General features: G+C 38.9%; 1 protein-coding gene across 1 annotated transcript in view; it reads right to left on the bottom strand.

The window, feature by feature from the left end:
* The window catches only part of dpp10 (dipeptidyl peptidase like 10), a gene marked incomplete at its 5' end in the record, with an annotated part of 93254 nt that overhangs the window by 56160 nt on the left and 12673 nt on the right, over nucleotides 1–24421 (bottom strand). Inside the window, 2 exons of the mRNA XM_080037577.1 lie at nucleotides 14267–14362; nucleotides 17372–17486. Of these exons, the coding sequence (XP_079893703.1) occupies nucleotides 14267–14362; nucleotides 17372–17486 (211 nt within the window). The remainder of the gene's footprint in view (nucleotides 1–14266; nucleotides 14363–17371; nucleotides 17487–24421) is intronic.

Genomic DNA, 24421 nt, shown 5'->3' with positions numbered 1-24421 from the left:
ACTCGTAGTAGCTTTAACCTGGCAAAAGCACCAGGGTTTGTTAAAAGAAAACAGGTTGGGTGTGAAAGCACGGTGGACCGTAATAAGCCAATTCTAAGGGCATTCAAATGGACTGAGATATGGTTGAACACATTCTGATGCATTATAACTAGATGTTTGAAAGGTGTAATTTCGTCCAACTGTGCGACACACTTAAGTGAGCTTTGCTTCTCCCAACTGCAATTATGTCAGTTAGCGATGTGTGGAAATAGTCCTTTGAACAGTCACTGTCCCATCTGTCCCCTGTGATAACCACAGCTCATATGACACTGAACTGATCTGAAACCTCCCATGTCTCCTTAAAGCAACACGTTAACATGGAGTCTGCACTTAGGAGCAAGTACAAGGTGCACTGAGCCGCTGTAGCATTGAACATGCTGACCCCTGATCAGTTCAATCCCTGAATGATATGTATCGGTAAGCAGGACAGCATGAGTTTAAGCCTGTGAAGATTCTAAAATCATTGTATTGCTCGAGGGAGTTATCCATGTGTTTGTGTCAGATGTTAACTAGCCAAATTGTAAGTGTTATAACTAAACTGCTCAAGTGCATTAGTTCCTTCTTCTTCAGGCATTTCTGGCAGCACCAACGAGCTTCAGCTAATTTACCACCAGACGCTGCCCGCACTGGAGAAATGCCAAACCAGATTTGCATGTAGCCAGGGAAAAATACTGAAATGGGTTCTAATAAGGCTTGTAATCTGATTGGAGACGCATGTACCGGTATGTGGCAGAGTGTCAATGAAATGGTCTTAAATCTGGTCTGGAGTTGATCTGAGTATTGAGACACTTGAAATAAATAGCCGCGGATGGATTTATTGGAATTACAATAACATTGGAAATGTGGAGAGAAGGAAAACATTGTAGAACGCAATGTTACACACACTCACGCCAGCAAAATCACTGGGGACAAAAATAAATAGACTTGCATCCATTTGTCTGCAGCCCCATGTGCGTGCAGGGGGGGTTCATAAACTATTCATTTAAAGTTGACACCAATATTACATTTTTATACTCGCTTAATAAAATGGCATGTTGGTTCTCCTTCTACAATCGTAGTCGGCAAAATAATAATTACATTAATTATTTTAGACTGCTGAATGAACAGCAGCACTGTTCAGTGTACCATATGTTTTAAATGAAACACTCGGATTCAATTTAATTCCGACTCGGATATCTTGACTGCTTTTTAGTTTAATAAATTAATGCTGTCAACATGTTATATTTATTTCATCTTAAATTAATCCCTTTATCCTCTCTAAGACCACGGCAATTCTAACTGAGCTGTACAACGAGTAAGAGAACATACAGTATGGAACCTCACATCTCTTCTTTCTGCACATGGCTCTGCAGTTCATTTCAGTGCATTGTGAATATATACTGTGTGTGCATGTGTTTGTGTGTGTGTTTAGTATATGCAATGGTCCTCACCCACACCAAGCGCTGGCAGCACATCGCCACTACCCTCATTCACCTCCACTGGCTCCCAATCAAGTCCAACATCCTCTTCAAACTCCTCCTCCTAACCTACACATCTCTTCACGCAACAGCCCCATCCTACCTCACCGACCTCCTCCACCCCTACACCCCCCTCCTGACAGCTGCAGTCCTCTGACACAGGTCAACCCACCTCTGGAACTCTCTCCCTGCCAAAATCCGTAACGCTGACTATGTGGACACTTTTAAAACACTTCTTAAGCACCATCTCTTTACTAAGGCATTTGGCCTCTGTTAACTTTGTCCCATTCAACTTTGCCACCAGTTTTTGTTGTGATATTTTTTTGTGTTTTTTTTTTACAGCCCTTGCTCGTGTTACTTTTTTATTTTCTGTACTTTTGTAAAGTGTCCTTGAGTTTCTTGAAAGGCGCTCTAAAAACAAAACTATAACATCATTGTATATTTGTACTGTACTGTCATTTCAAGACTCTCAAGAATATTCTCCAGACTATCCTCAAAGGCAAAGGCAATGCATGCTCAAACAATATGCTAAAATCATAACATGGGTCTGCCTTTGGCTATGGGGAGGAGAGCCGTATGCTTGGCCATCAAGTTTTATATAAGATTTTAAATATTCTGTCGGTAACTCGACAATAAATGCAAATAACTTGTTGTCAAGAGAACCAGATGACAGGGCTTTGAAGCTGAACTTGCTATTCAAAAGAAGCGCTTAGATTATCTGTTTCTTCTCACATGGGCTTGTTTCTGGTCTATTTGTTGCAATAAATCAATACATAAATAAATATAAATAAATATATATATATACTGTATATATATAGTTCAATATTTTACTCCTTTACTTATCGAGGACTGAGACAGCCACTTTGTGGAGAACGACAGCTATAACACACTTCACAGACTGACTTCAATTAGTATCATCTGTATCATGTAGCAAGCTCTACCTTTTATTTGTTAGAGTGGCTGAGTGTTGCTTCAAGGTTTCTGAAACACGCTGCATAGTGAATAAAGAGTTAGAGTGCTGTGTTTGTTTTGTATATTCTGAAGCAGTGCTCTTCAAAGCTTAAGTCACTTCAGCTCATTGACTCCTCATTAATTCCTCTTCAATGGCTTTTCTGTAAGGAAGCCTGATATGATCCTCATCTGATTTGCATGGCAAAGCATGTGTTGCCGACATGGTGCATGGTATTTTGAACGTGTCAATGATAAGCTCATTAAGAAAGCAAATGTGTTTAAAGGGAAAAGAGTCCCTAATTTTTTTCCCATTATTACAAATTTAAAACCGACAGCATCTTACGGTCCAATATGCCAGTAAACCCTGTCCTGTCATTGGAAAACTATAGTCACACCACCGATATGCTGAATTAAAACATGATGTAACCATGCCCAAAATGAAATCACTCATCTCATCTCTTGGTCATACACCAAAACATAGCATATTGACTAAGGAAGCATCTGTTAGAGAACACATGAGAGCATTTCTTAGTTAAAGAGCTGGATATTTTCCTCTGTATTAAAACAAGTCAGTTTTTGGGTCTCTCTTCTGTTGCTTTTCTTCCCCCATTTTTCCTTACCTAAAGGACAAGTACAGACAGAGGTTGTTAAATGCTGTACATAAGGCCCACTGAGGCAAATGTGTGATTTGTGATTCTGGGTTATATATAAATAAAATGTACCTGCCCTGGCTAGTCTTCCCGTGGCTCTCTGTGGCCAGATACCCACTGATTCCATGAGAAGAGGTTCAAAACATTAGAAACAGTTTACATATAACCTTAAATATATAAGGTGAGACAATGAAGGTGAATAGGTTAAAAATGAAAACTTAACGTTATTGTCATGAAACGTTGCCAGTTGATAACTTACATTAAAACAATTATTTGTTGTATAACAATTTTTCAGAAACTTGATAAATATGCACATTGCCAATATTCAACTAATTATGCAAGACTTTGAAAAACTAAAATCTAGGTGATGGATATGGTCAGAAAAGAGTGTGTACGGGTGTAAGGAAAAACATTTTTTATTTTTTTTCAAAAAAGGGGGCCATTAAGAACATGAACAAATCCTTCAGTCATAATCTTGGTCTTTTTGAGAGGACTTGTTGAATGTGAGAAAAACAAAGAATGTCACTTAATATGCTTAAAGCTATAAGCCCTGTCAATTCATTCCTGGCAAGCATTTTAAAATGCAAAGCCATCAGTGGCTAGCAAGGTGATGATGTCAGAGGATGTGAGGAGGATGGGGAATGAGATACTATACTGCTTCCCTTTGTCCCAAGAGGTCTATATTTAAACCCGCCATGTTTAATTCATCGTCAACTGTCCTCTCACACAGGCCCTGTATCTGAGAAAGGAACATCAAAAGTACTGAGGACTTAATGAAGTGAAATGTCACTGCCCTATGGCCGGGTTGTGCAGGTTATAGATGGGATATGAATGCCACTCCATAATGCACTGCCCTTATGACCTATGGGACAGAGCCTCTGCACTTTGTACGTAAAGTGGATCTTGAATAGAATCACATTGTCACCAGACGCAACTGCTTCCCCATGGAACCATGGTTTAGTGCTCCTGTATCCTGTCCAACGACCTTTTCTTAGGACATTCATTAGTTTTAAGCTTTGCAAATCACAGGAGTAATGTTAAGGACAAGTTCTTAATAACAGCCATATTAATTATTCATTATCAAATTGGAGAATTCCCTACGTCTTTCCACTCTTCAGATGGAGTCCTTTGCTGCGCTAATTTTTGTGAAGTATGAACTTCTACACTTGACTTGAAAATAGCCCGAGGTGGATAATGAATCACATTAAATATGATAAAGCTTAATTGGGTTTAATCTTTAAAATGATGTCAATGAGAATGAAATGAGTGGGCTCATATCAAACAAGACCATGCATAGACAGACTCAATTATTTGCACAGTAGTCTTATTAGACTTTAATTTGACAGCATTTTAGTAAAAAGCCATTCGACTAAGTTGGGAAAGGCCTGGTATTGGAAAAAAAAAGAAAGAGAGAAAATGACATATATTCAATTGATATGTCTGAAAAGGAGTAGGGGGAAGTAAAACACTTATATGCAATGTAAGCACTAAATGCAACATTGCATCCTACTGCCACTGCTGCATTCAGGGGACCTCTTGGCAAAGTGTCCTTGGGAAAGACACTGATACCCAAATCCCTATGGTTAGACCTACACCCCTACATGGCTGCCATTGATGCATGTCTCTCCACACAATGCCCACTGTGCTTTTCTTTTTGTCTTCGCTTAACAACTGTAAGCAACAGTAAAATACCCAATGAAAAGACCCTGCTATAAAATGTAGATCCACGTAATTCACATGCAAAGTTGCTTACCTTTGCTATAACAAACTGCCATTACTTGTTTAAGGAAAGCAAAGGGTCTACTTAGTTCCAGACTGCAACACAGCAGAGTAGATTGAGTTTCATTTAAACATGCAATACACTAACAAGCAAGTAACATTTCTTTACATACATTACCCATTTGAGAATGTAAACACGTAGAATAATCTGTCATGAAATAATTACTGTACCGGAGAATACTCATTTACCGGAGCTGTCTAGATCTTCATTGTCTATTCAGGAGACATATTATTTTTTAAATGTGTTGTGTGGCTCAGAATGACAAGTATTTAATTTTTTTTTATTCATCCAAATGTATAAAAAAATAAATAAATATAAATATCCAATGTAATTTATTCCCATCCAATTCGTTTGGCATTTGGATGCAAACTGTGTTCTACTTTAATTGGTGAAGCGCCTGCATTTCCAAAGCCTCTATTCTACTGTTAGGAGGTTAAATCAGAATATAAAGGGAAAATAAATGCAGTAAACCTACCGCCCTCAAACAAAATGCAGTAAAAAAAAACTCTCAACAAGCCCAAGGCATATAGCAAATGTGGAAGCAAAAATACATTTCACAGCTTATCAGAGTATGTAAAGTTCAACCATTTAACCTTAACATTTTTTAAAGCAAATACATTTTTTTGAATAAATATTAAATTAACATGAACAGAGAGACATATTTACATATAGCTTTAAGCTACTTGGCTCTGGAATCACTCTTTCCTTCATATTATATGAACCCTGGCCCCATCCACAGAGCTGAGTGCTGCTGGTGTTAACCCTGTGCAGGCCTGCTGCTGAGATCTGTCAGCTCTTCTTCTCCATCCAATACATCACTGTCTACCCTACACAGCCATGTGTGAGCCAATCAATAGCCTCCTTGGTTTCAATCCTACCAAATGGCTTTAGACAATCGCAATGCATCATCATCATAATCTTATTATCACAGCAATATTGTGTATGTATGAGGGTGGTGAAATTAACGGTTAATTAATACCAATGATTTTCATAAAGACTGTGTTCCAATACCCATATCTCCCTGCTTTGCACCATGCTGAAAAATACCCGGATGCCATACTACATGCGGTAGTGATTTTAATTGTGAAAATCAACATGCTTTTTGGATGATTCTTTCTGACCCACAATCCACTGCACACCGGAAGTTATGTCACATCGCGAGAGCCTCCTTGAGAAAAACAACCAGAAATGCAATGGATATATAAGAAAGAGGCAAGTTCAAGACGCGATATTATGATGGAATAAACAAATGAAAGCATATCACCATTGTAGCCTACTGCAAAGAAAGTATGTGATTTGGAATGCAGGGTTAGTAAATACAAAAAGCATGCAGACAGAGAGTGGCTGGAGTTTGCAATATGTGGTTTATTAAATTTGATGCTAGTACGATTTTGCTCACGGAACAGTTAGAGTATCTGTAGTGGTGAATATGATAAACTTCTCTATTTGTATGCTCATTACATATTAAAGGCCCTGCACGCCCACAGTACACCCACACAAGTGATATGAATTATTGACGTTGTATACATGCAATGCGGTGACCTTATGTAAACCCTAACAACGCTCCGCCCACCTCCCCACATATGCAGAGAGGTCTACTCAGTCACAAGTGGAAACACCTTTGGGGACGTACAGGACTTTGATGCAAATATACGTTCAAAACAGTCAAATACAATGCTGTCAGAAATATATTTACCAATACACTTAAAAGGAAAACATAAAAAGAGACACGTCACTATAAGTGTAGGACAAAACAATCGAGTAGTTCAAAAACTATAAAGGTTATTTCAGTCCAGAAATGTTGCAATACCAGGCTTAAAAGAAATGCTTTTATTTGACATCCGATAACTCACTCATATCACTAACTGTTGGCAGGCATCTCCTAGCAATCAATCAACCTTAGCTGATACACAGAGCATTCTCTTTCTACAAAACAAATAGGACAGAATATGACTTTATTCTGTTAAACCAACAAGTTCACTTAAGTTTTTAATGATGAGTATCAAGTTTGCACACTCAGCCACACCCACTGTGGAACGGTCCAATCACATTGAAAGGATTTGACTTAAATCCCCCTAGTAGTTGTTCATTGCTCAAATATTCCATTCGACTCAATGTGAACAATATGACATCGTTTCACTGTGACTTTAACAGTCATGATTGATGATGGCCAGTTGTTTGAAATGTACTTTTATACTGCATTTAAAACACTGATTCATCTGTAGCATTCGGCATGTGAGTGGGAAAATCCATCTTCTCATATACTGTGTGTATATATATATATATATATATATATATATATTGTGTGTGTGTGTGTGTGTGTGGGGGGGGGGGGGGTTCAGCGCTAATAATATCTAGCTCATAGACTGTATATAAAAGTTAGCTGCACACAAAAACATGCGTGCACACCCAAAATGAGGTATTAGTAAAATAAAAAATGGTTAAAGTAACATTCAAGTGATCCTTACAGAGCATGTGTCTGTCTGTCTGTCTGTCTGTCTGTCTGTCTGTCTGTCTGTCTGTCTGTCTGTCTGTCTGTCTGTCTGTCTGTCTGTCTGTCTGTCTGTCTGTCTGTCTGTCTGTCTGTCTGTATATGCAGCAGCTATTCATTATTGCTCACCAGAATACAGAAAACAACATTTTTAAAAGGGAACTGGGGAATGTGCCTCTCAAAGGCAAGATGTATGTAGTGGATGGTTACTTGTGTTGTGAGTGGGAAATCAGTGGACAAAAAAACACATTTAAAGTGAGACACTGCAGGCAAAAACATTGTTTTTTCAAGCACTAGTCCGTTTTGAGATTTTAGTCTTATTTCATACAAGTATAAATCAAAACCGTATATATTTACGTCTGTATATTTCTTCTATACAACCATCTTTAACGACCATTATCTCACCATCAGTTTTTTCAATGCTCTGGAACAAAATTCTCAACTTCTAAAACACTTTCATCAACTTAACTTTCCATTAGTCATTCTTAACACTATTCTATAGTAAATTACGGAATTATCTTGTTTATGACATAGAAACATCCCGAAAATACATTTTGAGACCTGTACATAGTATTTTTTTATTCATAAAATTAAAAAAAGGCTGTTTTCAAAATATGTTGTGAAAAAACGTTGGACACTAATATGTTGTACTAATTTAATAAAGATTTTAACTCTGGTTTTATTCAATATCTAAATTTGGGATTTTTACAGAGATATTCAATTATTACGAACAGAGAGACATCTGTCCATATAGTTTTTGAGCTGCTTGGCTCTGAAATCACACTTTCCTTCATATCAAAATGAACCCTGCCCCATCCACAGAGCTGAGTGCTGCTGGTGTTACCCCCTGTGCAGGCCTGCTGCTGAGATCTGTCAGCTCTTCTTCTCCATCCAATACATCACTGTCTACCCTACACAGACAAGTGTGAGCAAATCAATAGTCTCCTTGGTTACAATCCTACCCAATAGTTTTAGACAATCACAATGCATCATCATCAGGGCAGCCACACCCAATCCTATTATCCCAGCAATATTGTGTACTTATGAGGGTGGTGAAATTAACATTACTCGCAATGATTATCATCCGAGATCGACCCAACAGAATTGAAGCTGGAATGAAAAATAAATAGTAGTTTTTGATAACATTGCTGGATCGCCAGCCTTCTGATGCACTACTGGCTGTGTTCTTGTTTGACTTCAGCACCGTCCTCTCCCCTTAAAAATAGCACAAAATGAGCCGGGGCCCATGGAGCGGAGAATTCTGTCTCTCCTTTTTAATCAGTGTCCCTCGCTGCTCGGGACAGAGATAATGGGCATGCCAGGAGACACCCAAATAGGATGTTGCAAACAGTGGCGTAATGCAAAATGGAGAAGGGTGGAAGATTTGGCTAAACGGAATGCTAGACAAATGAGCAAGCTTTCCCAACCACAATATGTTGAAGAGGAACAAAGAGTGTTTACATGTGTGCGTTGACTTGTGTGTATAATTCAACTGCCAGGAGCTGCCAATGCAGTAGCATGCAGCCATTAACAACCTCAACGCTCTAACAGTCATGTGTGTGTGTGTGTGCTACAAACCAACACACGCGTACATGCATGTGCACACAAACTGTCTTGCCTGCACTGATGCTTAAGCAGTAGTCCCCGGCACAGCTTGGGAAGTCTCCTAATGTTAATTAATGGGAGGCAATAGAGCAATAGCGCATGCGATTCCTAATTAACCCCTGAGGATGATCCTGAAAAGGCATGCAAGTGAAAAAGTAGTCTAAAAAGAATGCCGTTTAACTTTTCAAGATCCATTGTTACTGCTACAAATCCATATGTTAATAACCACTTTGAAGATAAATTGGCAACTGACGGACAACATGGCTGATCTTGTGTTGCTTTTGCCACAACATAAATTAATTGACATGTAACTAATAGAGAAAATCAAGGTGAGTTGGTGGATTAAAGAGATTAGAGCCAGTGAACTGAACGTCAGGTTGATTAGTTATCCAGTGAAGGAAACAATCTGCTGGCAGGCAAACATATATTGGTAAATCAGACCATGATCTAACATTGACACCCAATTACTCTATGATTTACACTTATTAAAGACAATTTGGACTCCACATTAAGTCTGCACACCTGGGAAATATACCCCACTAGCATACAACCTCAGTTTGAGTTCACAGTCGTATCCACACGCCCAACAAACTGTGGCTTGGCTTGGGTCACTGCCCTTTCATTGGCCGTCTAGTCAATAGCTTAATTCCTCGTGCCGAATCCCTGATTCAGACTTTAAGGTGTGGAAGGAAAAACAGTGATTCACCAAATACTCCCCCACAGTAAGAGTAATGGGATGTGTCCGCGCAAAGGTTAGTGGCTCACCTCAGAGGAACATTGGTGGCAAAGATCATCTTGATGTTATATGCTGTGTCTATAGTGTGGGTACAATTGAGCATCAGCTATTGTGGTATATATACTCCTTTCCGTGACTGCACAGTTAAGTTCAAGGGAATCATTTCCACTAATGATGGAGGAAACACTTAGTGTCCCCTTCACACCCCCCTTTCAAAATCTGTATTTGTGGTAAATAGATGTAAAACAGCATTGACTCAATCAAATTATGTGTTATGTATGTAAATAAATAGTAAAAAAAATTCTCCTTATTCCCAAAATACAGAGTGCATCCGAAAAAGGATGATAATGTTTGATATACATGCATTTCAAGTATCGAATCCATGGCACATACGGATTTGTAAAAAAAAAAACATTTACTGTCACAGGGTTTACTAGTGTTTGTATAAGACTTGCACATTAGAGTAAGGATCAAACCCTAGACATACTCAGACGTGACATTGAGTGTGAGCAGTACATTAAAGTGGGAGTGAGGCAGATGATGCGTTGGATAAAAAGCCTGATTTTTTCATTCGTTTAAGCAGCATTAGTGGGCTCATGTCAGCAATTAGGGTCGAAGCGGGGAAAGCATTCATCATCGTCAAGGACTCACACTCCACCGCATATGTGACTTTCTTCAGCAGATGTGACCTCTCCCATTACTGCATTAAGACCTGTGAGCACCATTATCCTCAGGCCACAGGCATTTCACCTGTTAATAAAAGAGCTTGTCGAAGCTATCACCTCTCCAGAGAAGTTGACATTAAAGTAGAAAAAAAATGTGTCCTGAAATATCCTGTGGTAGAGTGTCGGATAGATATTACATTCATGTGTAAGAAGATACCGCTGCTGGGGGAATAAAATGATTTAAAAAAAACAGGTACAAAACAATTATACTACGGTATAGAGCTGTGCTACAATATCGATATGGCTACGATTGTGATGTTTATTATTTTACCCTGATATCTGTATCATCAGCTCCAGTATCGACATTTAAAAATAGAAAATGTAGGTTTTAAACGGGTTTTGAACTACAACCTCCGCTCATGTACATGTCGCAGTACGGCTTTGCCTTGAATTGCCGGGATTTGATTTTGAATTAAAAGTCTTTGCTTAATAATAAATATACTGTGATGTGATATACAGAATTAAGAACACCTTGATCTTACAAAACAACTTGTATTTCCGCTCTGTTTTTATATTTTTTTATTGAACTATGTAGGATATCATGATATATCTCAATATGCATCACATTGCAATGTATGTATCGTGATGTGTATTGTATCATGAAGTCCTCGCCAATGCACAGCCCTACATCATTGTTATTAGAAAAACAGTACACATTTCATTTAGATAGTCATTAACTATGTCATTTGTTGCCATCTATTACAGAACACCCAATCTTTCTCATCGAAGCGCCACATACTTAATTGAAGGAGCAGAGCTTTTCAGCAGCACCCAGTTTCATTTTCACATAATTACATGTGTTTATTTCTGGTAGAGCCACTCAGTAAAGCAGCCCGGTGGGGATTTACTCTTCTGTCAGCAACAAGCCTGTGCTTTTCAGGTAATAAAAGAGATGAATTTGATTGTGGCGAACCAACAGAATTGACAGTCCGTGCATGCGGCTGACGAGTAATTGGGTGAAGTCGTGCGGTAATTTGTACGAGGTAAACAGTATTGACAGCTAAAGGCCCAATATTGGATTTACAGAGCTTCCTGCAGTAGGCCTACCGACCATTGAGGCATTGTTAGTATGTGAGGAGAGGTAAAAAAATAAATAAAAAATGCTGCACTACGCTCTTATACTATACAGTAGATTATAGGCCTATAGTGCATTATATACTCTGTGTTCTATGTTCACTTACTGTTTCCTGAAACTAGATCGCTGGCTATAAGCACAGCACAATGTTTCATTGGATATGTCAAGTTTGACATTTATGTTGTTGAAGAAAACATGTTATAAAATAAATAAATAGCCTAAGCTTTAAATGTAAATCCACTACACTGCCATTCTCTGGCTTTGAGTGTTGTTGATAGCTGACTGCTGAGTTATTCTCTCCAGACTCCGCCAATGTGAACACAACAGGAAAAGCTTTCTCTCAGCAGATTGTCAGTGACAGGCTGAGGGTGCCCAGCCTGCCGCAATACTGATGGTAGAGCCGCGCGCACTGAATCATGTTTGGCGGCAGCTAAATGTGACTTTCTCACTCACATGCATCTCACTCACACACACACACACGCAAAAAACAGCTGGAGACTATGCATCCCATTTTTGGAACATTAACCACATGCCTCCCTATAATCGCAGTACAGATCTTCATCAATAACAGCCATACCCACAGTAGAATTACAATGAGTTGAATGTAGCACAGCAGGAAAATGCCAGATACTACAGACTAGTGGCATCCTGTTTATGGATGCCTTTCAAAAAGATAGTATATTTACAGATATGTGTGAAACGTCTACAATAACTGTTCTATTTATAATTTAATAGCATTGTTCACTGTCTGATATGATTGATTGAATGATGCATTGTCCAGTCAACAGATGCTAATTCACCACTCAAAACTACAGATATTTGGGGTCATGCTCGAGTTATTGTTACTGTGTTCAAGAGATGAGGCTTTTTTAAAGAAACTCTGAGAAGAATTGACTATTAGCGGTGAGGCTGAAGTGTACCTGATGAAGCACAGCAAATGTAATCCATAATAATGCACTCTATTTGACTGATGGTCAGGTTGAAGCATGAGATCATAGCAAGCCTTCCATCTGGAACTAAAACTAAAATATTGCATGAATAAAAAGGTCACCAATATAGTTGGGATATTTATCCTCGTTCTATGCCCACACCAGTAGTTTGGTGTAGATCAATCTGCAACAGCAGACCACTTCAATTAAACTAAATCTAAATAACTTAAATCTATCCTAAGTATGTTTCTATGTAAGTAATGCTACTGAGTCCCATTTGGACTAAACTATTCATTAGATCCCCCATTAAGATTATCTCTATAGTCAACAGAGATGAAAGACGTTCAATCCAAAGCCTCCAAAAGCCTCTGACTTTAGGAGAAGAAAAATCTCCAGTGATCAATCTCTCCTCTCTGCCGTCAGTCTGTTATCTTCTCAATTTGTCTGGGCTCTATTTGGCCCCATCCATTACACAAAGCGCCCCATGAAGCGGACTTTTCTGACTGGCTCATCGCACAACATTGGGCGCTCTCTCTCTCTGTCTAGCCTGAGGTCAGCCTCATGGAATGAAATGGTGTGGTGAAGATAGTGGGAAAATGTCAACCGGACGGGAATGAAATATTGTTGGACAGAAAAAGGCCCCTTGCCCTCGGCGCCACAGAGCGTAAGCCATGCTGTTGATGGGGCAACGCAGAGAAAAGCCAAAACAAACAGACTAATCCGTAGGACAGGAGACATACCAAAGCAACACCATAATTAGATTCCCTTGCACTTCCCCAGATCTGCTTTATTTCCAGGCAAAGCCCTCTAGGCTTAAAGCTGTAGGGAGTAATTCTTTCATATGAATGAATGTCGGTAAGATTCAAGCCATCGCCAGCCCAGTTGACACACAGTTGAGTAAACCTATCAGCTCCACAAACCTTTCTCGGTATGGCAGCGTTTACAAACTGGTGTTGCCCCCCGGACACTGGCGCAAGAGCACAGAAAAATCCCAAGAAGCGCCGAAGAAATATTTCACTTGTTGATTCTACCGCTAATAAAAAAACAAAGACTTACAGCAGAAGGTATAAAATCCATGCGCCATCACCATAGGCTTTACCTCATGTAAATGTGCTGACAATGTTGTTGTAATTACTCGTGGGAACAACAGAAGTAAAACACTATAGCTTTAGCATATGATCCCCTCCTGGCAAATAAGGAATCAATACAATTTAAATAAAGAGAAGGAAAATAAAACCAATCCTTTGAATTTGCATAACTTCATGCAAGGTAAAGCTGGGGCACAGCATGCCAGCCTTGTTAAAACTAAGACTGTCTGCTGGCGCTTACAGTGAGCCTCATTTACAAAGCAGGAGAGAGATATCATCCCCTCTGCTGCTCAACAAAATCAGTGCTGTTGTTTGCTTTTGCAGTGCTGCTCAGAGCTCATCAATATGACATGCATGTCAAGCCAGAGGCGAGGTGAGTTTTGTTATACATATATGTATGCAAGCATGAAATAGGCCAAAGGTAACATAGGCGGTTTACCAGGCTGTCACTCAAGTCGTTTTACAGTAAGTTTAAAGTAATGTTGACTATTCAACATTTGATATTGATATTCGAGGCCATGCAGCCTGATAAATTAAGCCTTTTTATGCGATGAGAATTTTTATTTTTTATAATTTAAACCAATTACCAATGATACCTCCACAGAAGCAGCAATCTCCTTGAGGCCATTGACCATTGTATACATTAAATTCACTCATTTCCATCTAAACGGACAGAGGGATGAACAGGAGAGCTCTGAGTTCCAGCAAGTGATGTACAGTCAATGTTGTGGATTACTCACCATTGATCCACTTGGCCTCGGGGTCATGGACCTGGAACTCCGGTTTGAACAGATCCTCCACAGTCAGTTTGGTGTCACTTCCAGCTGGGCTGTCAGCTGCAAAAAAAACAAGACAGGAATGGTTCATTATATTAACATTTACAGTCAAATACTGTATGGTTGCCACATACTGTATATGATGTTCTTTCCAGGCATCAGACTTCTATCACTTCCACCGAAAGACACAAAGTACCTGCTAAAAATGGATGACACAAGGCGTACGGGTTGCGTGGTGGATAGAATGCGTACCATATTGGCTCTGGCCTTCGTTGTAGTGGTCGCGGGTTCAAATCCGACCCGTGGACCTTTACTGCATGTCATCCCCCCTCTCTCTCTCTGTCTCCCCATTTCAACTATGTTCTATCCAATAAAGCTTGAAAATGCCAAAAAATAATCTTAAACTAAATGGATGACACTTGGCTAGGACCGTACCCTAGGTTTACATTACAAGGTACTTACATGTGATCCAGACTAAGCTTTCAAAAAACTTGGTAAAGCTACTGGGACAAATGATGCAAAAAATTAAAAAGTACCTCACATATTAAGGCATTTTTTCTAAATGTTTACCTTAAAAAAATCCTTCTCTCATTTTCTTTGAACCAGTAGTTCATCCAGTGGCTTGAATGTGCTCAAATTAATGATTTTTTCATTCTAGATTAAGCTCAAGACACTTTCAAAATTGTACTGTGAACAGTCTTGTTTCTCCCCAGCTGATTCCCACAGAACAATTATGTTTCTCTGCCATTACAAATGAAAACACCCCCTAAAATGTCACAGCTTGATACTAAAATCTCAAGTAACCTTTAGATCAACAATACATGACATTACTATTCTAGGACAGGGGTCACTTATACCAACAAACCAACAGAGAAACATTCCCAATATCTGTTATTTTGGAAACTGGACCGCATAGCATTTCAGTTTGTTTTAGCTTGTTTTGTTTTCATTTAATTGTCTGTTGGCCTACATTTGTATACGGTTCAGAACTACGAGCTATGGTTGAACATCTAGCATGTGTATTACATGTTTTTCTCGAGAATCGGTGGAGACCAAAACAACGCAAAAAGAAGATATAACGAATGTTTGACTTGACTTATGTGGCTTTAACCTTGAGGTTTTAATGCTCGGCAGATAGGTGTTTTAAGTGCCATTTTAATCTACATCAAGCTACTCTCAAACACACACATAAATCAATGTGAACAGAAAAGATGTACACAAAAAAATTATTTTATCAGGATGGGATTTCATGTTTCACATTTATATAATCATTACTGGGCTAGAGAATACTCAAGCTGTTCCACCTTGCCTGTCTAATTTTTCTAAATTATGAAATATTGTGCCTTTTAGCAGAGCCAGAACGTGCCAATGGTGAACTCCTTCTGAATAGGACAGCTGCTGATTGTGAGCATAATAGGAGGGCCAAGTCATTTTGAATGTCGGCCATATTGGCACAGCACGTTTGTTTATGGAGGCAATGAAAGTCTAACCATCCATAGGATACCCCAGGGGAGAGTGTGGCTTGTAATAATGTTACATTTTCGTGCTATTGGGGTTATTTTTTTCAAGTATTGTACAATGGTCTTCAAATAGCCAGGGAATACTGTTGATACCCGAATCAAATATTGTGTGCTATAGAGACACCAGGGCCCCTGCTGGTCAGAGTAAGTTCAATCAACTCAACTCAACAGAGTTATGCATGTGGGATACAACTTTAAATAAATCATTATCAATGGCATAACATTATTCACAATGGCAACAAGAGAAACAAAAAAGCTTGGTCCTCCCACTTCTCCAGTCGTTCCTTTAGAGTTAGAAATAATAATAGCCTACACTGTCTTTGCACAATAAGGTATAAAATTGCTAATCCATAACACTATTTTGGTGAGGGGGTTTGACCACCTCCACTGTGGCCTTTAATCATCTGTCGTAATCAGGCCATTGCTCCTTTTTCATGGGTAACTGCTTAAAGACTTCAATTTAAAAGCAAGTTAGAACAGTATTCATTCGATTTATGTACTGCTATATGCTACTGTATATCTTAAAAATATCTATAATCTTGTCTGTGATTCACGGAAAAAAACGTTCAAGTCCAATAATCTCATTTCTGACAGCCTGAAATACGGTTGCCTTGGTAAAAAAAAAAAATTAGCGCAACGCAAATAATTAGTCGATACTTGTAAGCACATCCACAATGTGTAATATAAACAATATGGTGGCTGAGAGTATTGAACAGATAAGAGATCTTTCAAACAGATAATCATCAGGGAATGAAAAAACATCTCAATTCCTCAAAATGCTCTTAACAAAAAATAAATATATTTTGTTTTGGGGCTTTGTGGACAGAAGAAATTTCAAAGGACAATGAGAGACTGCCAGCTTATTCTCTGTGTGTTCCTCATAGAGAACAACCCATTTCACATATTATACAATCATAATGCTATCATAAGAAAGAGACTTTGCGGTTCCCTCAACCCAAGACAATGAGCAAAACTAACTAAAAGCTTTGTATGGCTGAGGGGAATTGCAGAAATGGGTGATGTATTGAGTTGATAATAATAAACCCATTCCACATTACACAGAGTCATCTCATCCTTTGTTAATGTAGTACATCTTGATAGGGGTTGCTTTATCAGTGTTGGGGATGCTATACTTTGGAAAAAATGTAACCTTAAAGGCCTACTTCACCGGTTGGAATATGAAGGTGTATTGAACTCGGAGATCCTATGAAGTATAAATGTGCAAAAAAAATTGAAATCGGATCATCCTAGCCTGAGAAAAGGCAGAAAGAGTGTTTTATGGTCTCACTGTCTAACCCTACATTTCTCTTTCTGTGACATCACAGAAAGAGAAATGTAGGGTTTTCATGTCATTAATGCCTTAATGACATGAATTAATGCCTTAATGACATGAAAAGTTATTTTTTTCACACAACATGATATTGTACCAAGTTCTTGTTGTAGACTTGTGAAACATCTGTGTGGCAAAAAGAGAAAAAAAAGCTTGAGCTGCCAGTTCAAAACACAGGATCTTTAAGCCGGCACAGCACAATGACAGCTGAGGTGTTACCTGGTGTGAGCACGATGACTGACATGGTGATGAGAGAGCACACCACCAGGATGACCAGCAGAGCGATGGCAATGCCCTTCCAGTTCCTTGCCGGAGGACTGGCCCCACCCAGGTCCTATGGACAGAGAGAGAGAGAAGGGTTCAAGATTCAAGATGGTTCATTTGTCTATATGCACAACAATTACTGCAGCAGTCAATGGCAATGCAATTTTAAAGTCCCGGGCTCCTCTCAACAATGCAATATAGAAGAACAAAATGTATAATAGAAAACACACAAGTGAAGAGAGCAACACCTGAGGCAAAAGTAGTGCAAGGACACCAGTGCAGATGGAGAAAAGGTGCACCAAATAAAGCATTAAAACGCAAAGTTGAGGAGGATATGTCGGGAGGTCAGGGTGAAATACAGAGCGGCCGCTGGAATCAATGGAACTCAAATAGGACAGATTATACAACTTTAAGTTTAACTTTCATGATATATACCAACTTGGTTGTAACTTGCTACTACACCTTTAAAACCAGATTATCATGAGTGTGATTAGCACACCACACGTTATGTCAAAAGCCTGAGATTCGCCCACAGGTGAATATGTAAGTCATATCATTTTGAAGCATGGCAACCAAACTCCAAATCCTCTTGATCTCACACACAAGGTGCTACTGCTTACGGAACATTTTAATATGGGTCACATTGAGGCTTTGTTATTTTCAATTCAATCCCCTCTGCGGTGAAGGATTTGCAATGGAAGGCTTTGGCATGAGCCACATCATTGTAAGCCTGATAAATGAAAACTCACTGTTTCTGATTTGACTCACCCTTTAGAAATGCTTACATTCTGTTCGGGCCGGCATGCGAACTTTCTGCAACTGGATTGGAGGTTGTGTGTTTGAAACCATTAATTTTCTTCAGAGTTTAGGGGTAACTTTTTTTCGCCATAAAAATAATGCACACAAACAAATGTAAAAAAAATAATAAAGTATCATCGAAAAGTATGATTTAATTCCTAAACTCATTATTATAAAAACAGTAATAGAATAATCAAAAGTGTTTTAAAAATTCCCTTTACTCCCAGTACCTTCCAGTCACTGCTGCTTCATCTTTTGGCAGATAAGGAATGCAGCAGGCATTTGCATTCAAGAGCTCCACATCAGTCAAGCTGGCCACAGAAAGGCCTGGTTAAAGCAATCTGAGCTACCGTAGCACACACTATGACTGATATTATCTTCAATAAATAGCTATCAAGGAGGGTTTGTGAAGCTTTGGCCTGCAGCTCCTGGTATTAGATGGTCTTTAAATGTCTCTTCCACCACATCTGGAGCCTCTGATAAGGTGACTAAAGCCAGCCTGTGTACATTTCTTCTCACCACAGCTCCTCCTGAACTCAATTACCCACAAAACCCTGCAGGTGAAATGCAAGCCTCTACTACAACTTGGTTAGCTGGAGGGAGAGGGGAACCACAATGATTGCCAATTAGAGGTAGGTTTCAATTTCATAAAGAAGCTTTCTTCACAATCCTCTCAGATTTTCAACTAAAATCCATTTTTCCAATTTTACATGGAGGTTAAAAACAGCTTTTCTATTTGTTTCATCCGATGGCTACAACATGTAACGTCCCATATATTGAGTGATGAACCAATTGGGTCTTAAGGCGAGACACTGCAGGGGAAAGAGTCATTTTTGTTTTACTTATTTACAGTATATCATCATGAAACTTTGCCAGTTGATTACACATTTTTGTGTAAATTGAGACGGAGGCTCTTTGAACCAGCAGACTCTGTGAGCATAGCTTGGTCTCTGTCTCATCAGCTCTTAGTTTGCCTTTTCCTTTTGTTGTGTTGCAGTAGCAGCAGTCCAAATACCGGGCTTGCGGCGGCTGTAGTATAACACCAGTATGAAGGAAGACATGGTAGGGAAGCAAAATAGCCAAAAATCTCAAAATAGACTATTGCCTGAAAGAAAATAATGTTTCACCTGTACGTGCCTCACCTTGTATACCTCACAGAACACTGAGCAGCAGACAGAGATACCAGCCACAACCTTAAATCTAACCTCATTTTGCCTCTTTTTACTTTTCACTAAGTGTATGTAACAGGCTGAAAACAACTCTCCACAGACACACACATTCCATGGATACATTGTTACATTGTTCACGGCCCCCGTTAGACTCATAAGAGTGATCTATTGTCGGGGACTTGGGCTGGTGCTCATTTCATTAATACAGTTAAAATGCTGCCGTGTCCTTGAAAAAGTGACAGCAACCCTAAATTGCCCTTGTGCCTCTATCCAAGCATGAGATTCCTTCTCCCACTCTACTCCTTTTCACTTTCTTTTCCGTTTCATGTTATCCCCCAGTTTCCTATTTTGACACTTTTGAACGACCATCTTCAATTTAATAACTCAATTATGCGCCATGATAGAACGAACCACCGAGAGAATCCTGACCCACTGAGTCTATCCGTTACCATTATTAGGATTGTGGACGCATAGAAAAGAGCATAATAAACGGTTATCGGAATTATTAGACCCCTACCAGATGGAATACATTCAAATCTATGTGGTCAATAGGATGGACTGGGGGCTTCAAAAGCTCCTTTAAAATATCAAAACAATAAACGTTGGAGCCATTTTTCACAGTCAAAAAGGCTTTTAAACGTGATGACAAACCAAACAAAAGTAGGCACATTATTAATTATTTAGACGTCAAAAAAACGAAAAAAACGTCAAAAGCCATAATTAACTTATCATGCCACCTTTACTTGTAGGCCTATTCCACGTTTGACAACATTCAGCACACGCAAAAGAGTCATCTGCTGCACTCTCAGTTGATCCCTTTTTTCTACTCGCTGTTTTTTTCCTGTGATCTTCTGTCAGAATGTCAGTCATTTCCAAAATGTGTTCATTGACTTCACACAAAAGATGCAAGTCTGTGCTACAAAGGGACACACAGGGTTATAAATATACTCCTGACAGGCTTGGCAGTGGGAACAACAGTGCCTGCACCTTCATTTGTCAATGTCTCAATGTAAAAGGCACATTCAAAGTATTTCAGTACCTCCTCTACTATTCTCTGCCATAGTCCATATCACACCAGGGAGACTTAGTAGCTTACAGTCCTTATATAAGTTACATGCTTTGTCATATATAGAAACGTATGTCTTTGATGTGTGCGGACAATTTCAAATGTCAACATATCAATTGTAAACATATGCTTTAGAAATGACAAACTATTTGCTAATGGGCTAAGGTTGTCATGTCAAATCCACAGTGATTGCATAAATGCATATGTCTAAATGTCAGAGCAAAATGTCAAATGTTGAAAGCTACCCTTAGTGCACAGTACACCAAGGTGGAGGGTGGTATGCACTAATCCACTAAGCATAGGTTTTCAAGTGAAATTATTCAGGGAAATATCCTTGTTTGCTCTCTGCCGGAGTTATATAGCGTGTTATCTAGCAAGATAAAGCAACTGAGACCATTTTGAATTTGTTGTGAGGCATTTGTCTTCCTTGGCAGAAGCTAGGCTAAACACGCCTTGAATAAGACCTGAACACACTCGGGTGATGAAACTGATCAGTCTTTACCCAGCTTACTGTAAGACACAAAACAAGCATATTGAGCCCAAACTTACATGAATACTTTTTTAGTATCACTCTGATTTAATGGTATTCAATGATTCTACCTTTAAAATAATGACTAGCTTTGAGTAATGATGGTATACAACAACCAGGAGGCCATTGCTTTGAGGAAAATAGTTTGTTTTCCAGTTTTAAGAGCATCATTGCATCACAGCGCCATATTAAGTAGTATTAAGTCGTTTTTTTTTAATAACAGCTGCTTTTGCATTGAAGCGAAAATAAATCCTTAGGTAGAATTTTCTAAAGACATAGGCATATTTGAATTCATGAGAATCACTCCATAACATAATTATAATAAATAAATAAATCTTTTTGCATCTTGAGTGTCCTGACAACCATAAAAACCTGCATGGCTGAATGAGTAAAAGTAGGAAAGCCTGCTTACTTTTTTTTCTCCTCAAGTCTGTTACAATTTATTTATGCAACCCTGGAAGTGATTACAACCATCTTTTAATTAAACTGACTGACTGACTGTAATTCTACCTGTCTTTCTCTCTGGAACAAAACACCATGACGGTCAATCAATACCATAAATTATTTATCGGGTCAAGTAGACCAAAGAAAATGATTGGACACATTAGTTGTAAGAGGAAGTATTGAGGGGCCATAGCTGAGTGAACATTGATGGTGTTAATCCATTCAGGAAACCCAACAAGAACCTACTGACACCACTGCTAACAATAATGGAATATGTTCACAGTGGGGCACGAGAGCATGTTTTACAAGTAAGTATGCAAGCACAGGTTTGGGTTCTACACGTGTTCCATTGCAATTTCTCTAAAACAAGAAACTCATTTCTTAAGTGTACTATTGCACCTCTATAAAGTTGACATACTTGCAGGGGACAGATTTGAAAAAGAAAGCTGAAAATTGAAGCAGTAGGGTGCTAAGATATCCTGATTTTTAGGCCCTTGTGAAAATTCCCATGATGCAACTTGATGCTCGAGACTGGAGTGGACATGAGCGGCCTTTTAAATATTATTTTCTCCACAATTTAAGCTAACAAGTGTGTCAGTTGTGGTAAGAATATTCCATAACGTTTTCAATAATCAAGGTCTGGAAGGCAAGTGTGGTATAAAGCAGTAAAGCAGATGATAGTACAATAAGAAAGACAAAGTCCCTTGAATGCTGCTAAGCAGTCCCTGGGCAATCATACGGCTTAGCTGTGTGCCAACAGAGGCCATTTTCTATAATCACATCATATGTCTTTGAAATAGCAAGAATAGTCTAACCAAGAGAAAACAACATTATGTAAAAATGTGACTAAAATGACATTTACAATATATTTATAGCATGACATAAAATATTGTATTGTATAGTCAATGATTTGGCATTGTGCTGTGTCAATTGTTATTTATTTATTTTGGGGGGGGGGGGGTGTTGTAGCTGAATGCTAATGCTTTGATAACGGCTTCCATTTGAAAGCTACAGGAAAAGTCAATATTAAATGTTATAATCGTACTGCTAAAACATGGTGCATATTTCTTAAATGTCTCAGCACCCACTCATACTATGCACACATCCCTCTACTTATTTGCAATTATTGCTGGCATACCACTTATTTTCGGAGAAGGGGAGAGTGAGAATGATACGATATTATGTACAATTAGAATGCTAATGCCGCCTTTTAGGACGTTTGATTCATTCCCATGACATCAACATCCTCAAACTCCTGCTAATAAGCTTTATTCTCGACTGGCTTAATGTGCACGACGGCACGTTTCTGCACGAAACACACAAATGCAACCAGCCAGGAGTCGGTTAGGCTATTTATGGTGCTGTGAGCTTACCCTCGCCTGGACTCTGACCTTGGAGAGAGTGTGACAAATGAAAAAGCAAAATTTTTTTCTGCAGAGAGCCCAGCTATTTTAACAATGACAGCAGGTTGGAGGGGAGGATGAGGGAGAAATAATGCCATCTGTACAGGCTTATTTTTTGTTTGCCCATGAAATGCATTTTTCTCACTTGCCTCGTTGAATCATTGACAGCCACCCACCCAGAGCCAATGCAGAGGTCGTTGGGGCTTAACATCTGACATTGATCCACTGGCTAATAGGAAACGGCAAGCTTTAGCCAAATGTTGTCATTGTTATTGTATAGAGCATTATCAGCCGTGCACCTGAAGGACACCGCCATTGGCCTTCGGTCCGTGTGAGATAATTCTCGATTAGTCGCTGACCCTGCATTATTGGTTTCAGATACACAAGGTTGTTGACTCACATAGCATACTAAATAGACCTTTTCTTATTATCCATGAGTCAATATGCTTCCGATAAGTTCATATTATTTGTGCTAAATGCATACTCCACCTGTGCTTCTTTACTGGTGATGGTGACTGCAACATGTATGGTTGGGAGTTTTTTTTTCCGTCAGTTAGACTTAAATCAATAATGTCAAAGTGATCTTACATAAGGGCTGCAACTTAAAGACAAAAAAAGGATTCAAATATTTGTTTGTCTGTAATAACATTGTATCAGTGGTAAAAACTGCATAATTGTGAGTTGTATGTTATAATGCTGCAATGACTTGCTCTATTGCACACTCTCTCCTCCTATTTGGAATGAACTGTGGCACTAAAGCACCTCTACTTGTTAAAAATACACCGTGCTATATTAGGTATGCTGCAGTAGCCTTGCATGCCCTCTGAAGGGATATCGAAATACTGTTTTCTGTCATATTTAAAAGCAATGTGAAAATATATCTCTGCATATCAAACAATTAGTCCTGAACCACTAGTCATTGTGCCCCCAAGCTTACTCAACCTTTGCCTGTCTAGCACAAATGCCTTGAATAGCTCAACACCGATTGAATTGATAAATGTAAAAAAGGAGTGAAAATCAAAGCAGTGGAATTTGAACCAACCTTCAAGCAAACAATTAGCTACAAAGACAGATGGCAAAATTGTCAAAGCAATGCGTGGCCCGATTGTGTAGGAGTTCTGGCAAGTCAAAACCTGCTATTTAAAATGTCTAGATATTTGATCCCTGTCAGTAGTCAGCCTGTAAATGTATTCTTTCTACACAGGATGAGAGTGACACAGTACGCGGGACAGAGTCATTTTTTAACTATAAACAGTGGATGGTAGTGTAGGGCTGCAAAAATGTTTTGTTTTTTGACGCCCACATTTCAATTAATTGATATTAATTAACCAATAAATTGTTACACAACAATGTGTTAAGGCACCGTAAGACACAATTAAAATAGCAGCTCTTGCATGTTCAAAACCACACTTTTTCAACATTGCATGGTGCATTGTTTAGCCCTTAGGTAGCTACAGCTGTTCCCTATACTATATATTTCATTTTCATTTCATTTTCCTTTATTTAACCTCGAAAGATCAATTGAGGGGATATTTTGATATATCAAAACAAAGATACCGTATGTGTGAAGTGGATACCAATTAAGACAAATGACAA

This window comes from Ammodytes marinus, assembly GCF_949987685.1.
Source record: "Ammodytes marinus genome assembly, chromosome: 12".
Classification (NCBI taxonomy): domain Eukaryota; kingdom Metazoa; phylum Chordata; class Actinopteri; order Uranoscopiformes; family Ammodytidae; genus Ammodytes; species Ammodytes marinus.
This window is presented reverse-complemented; position numbering and strand designations above follow the sequence as displayed.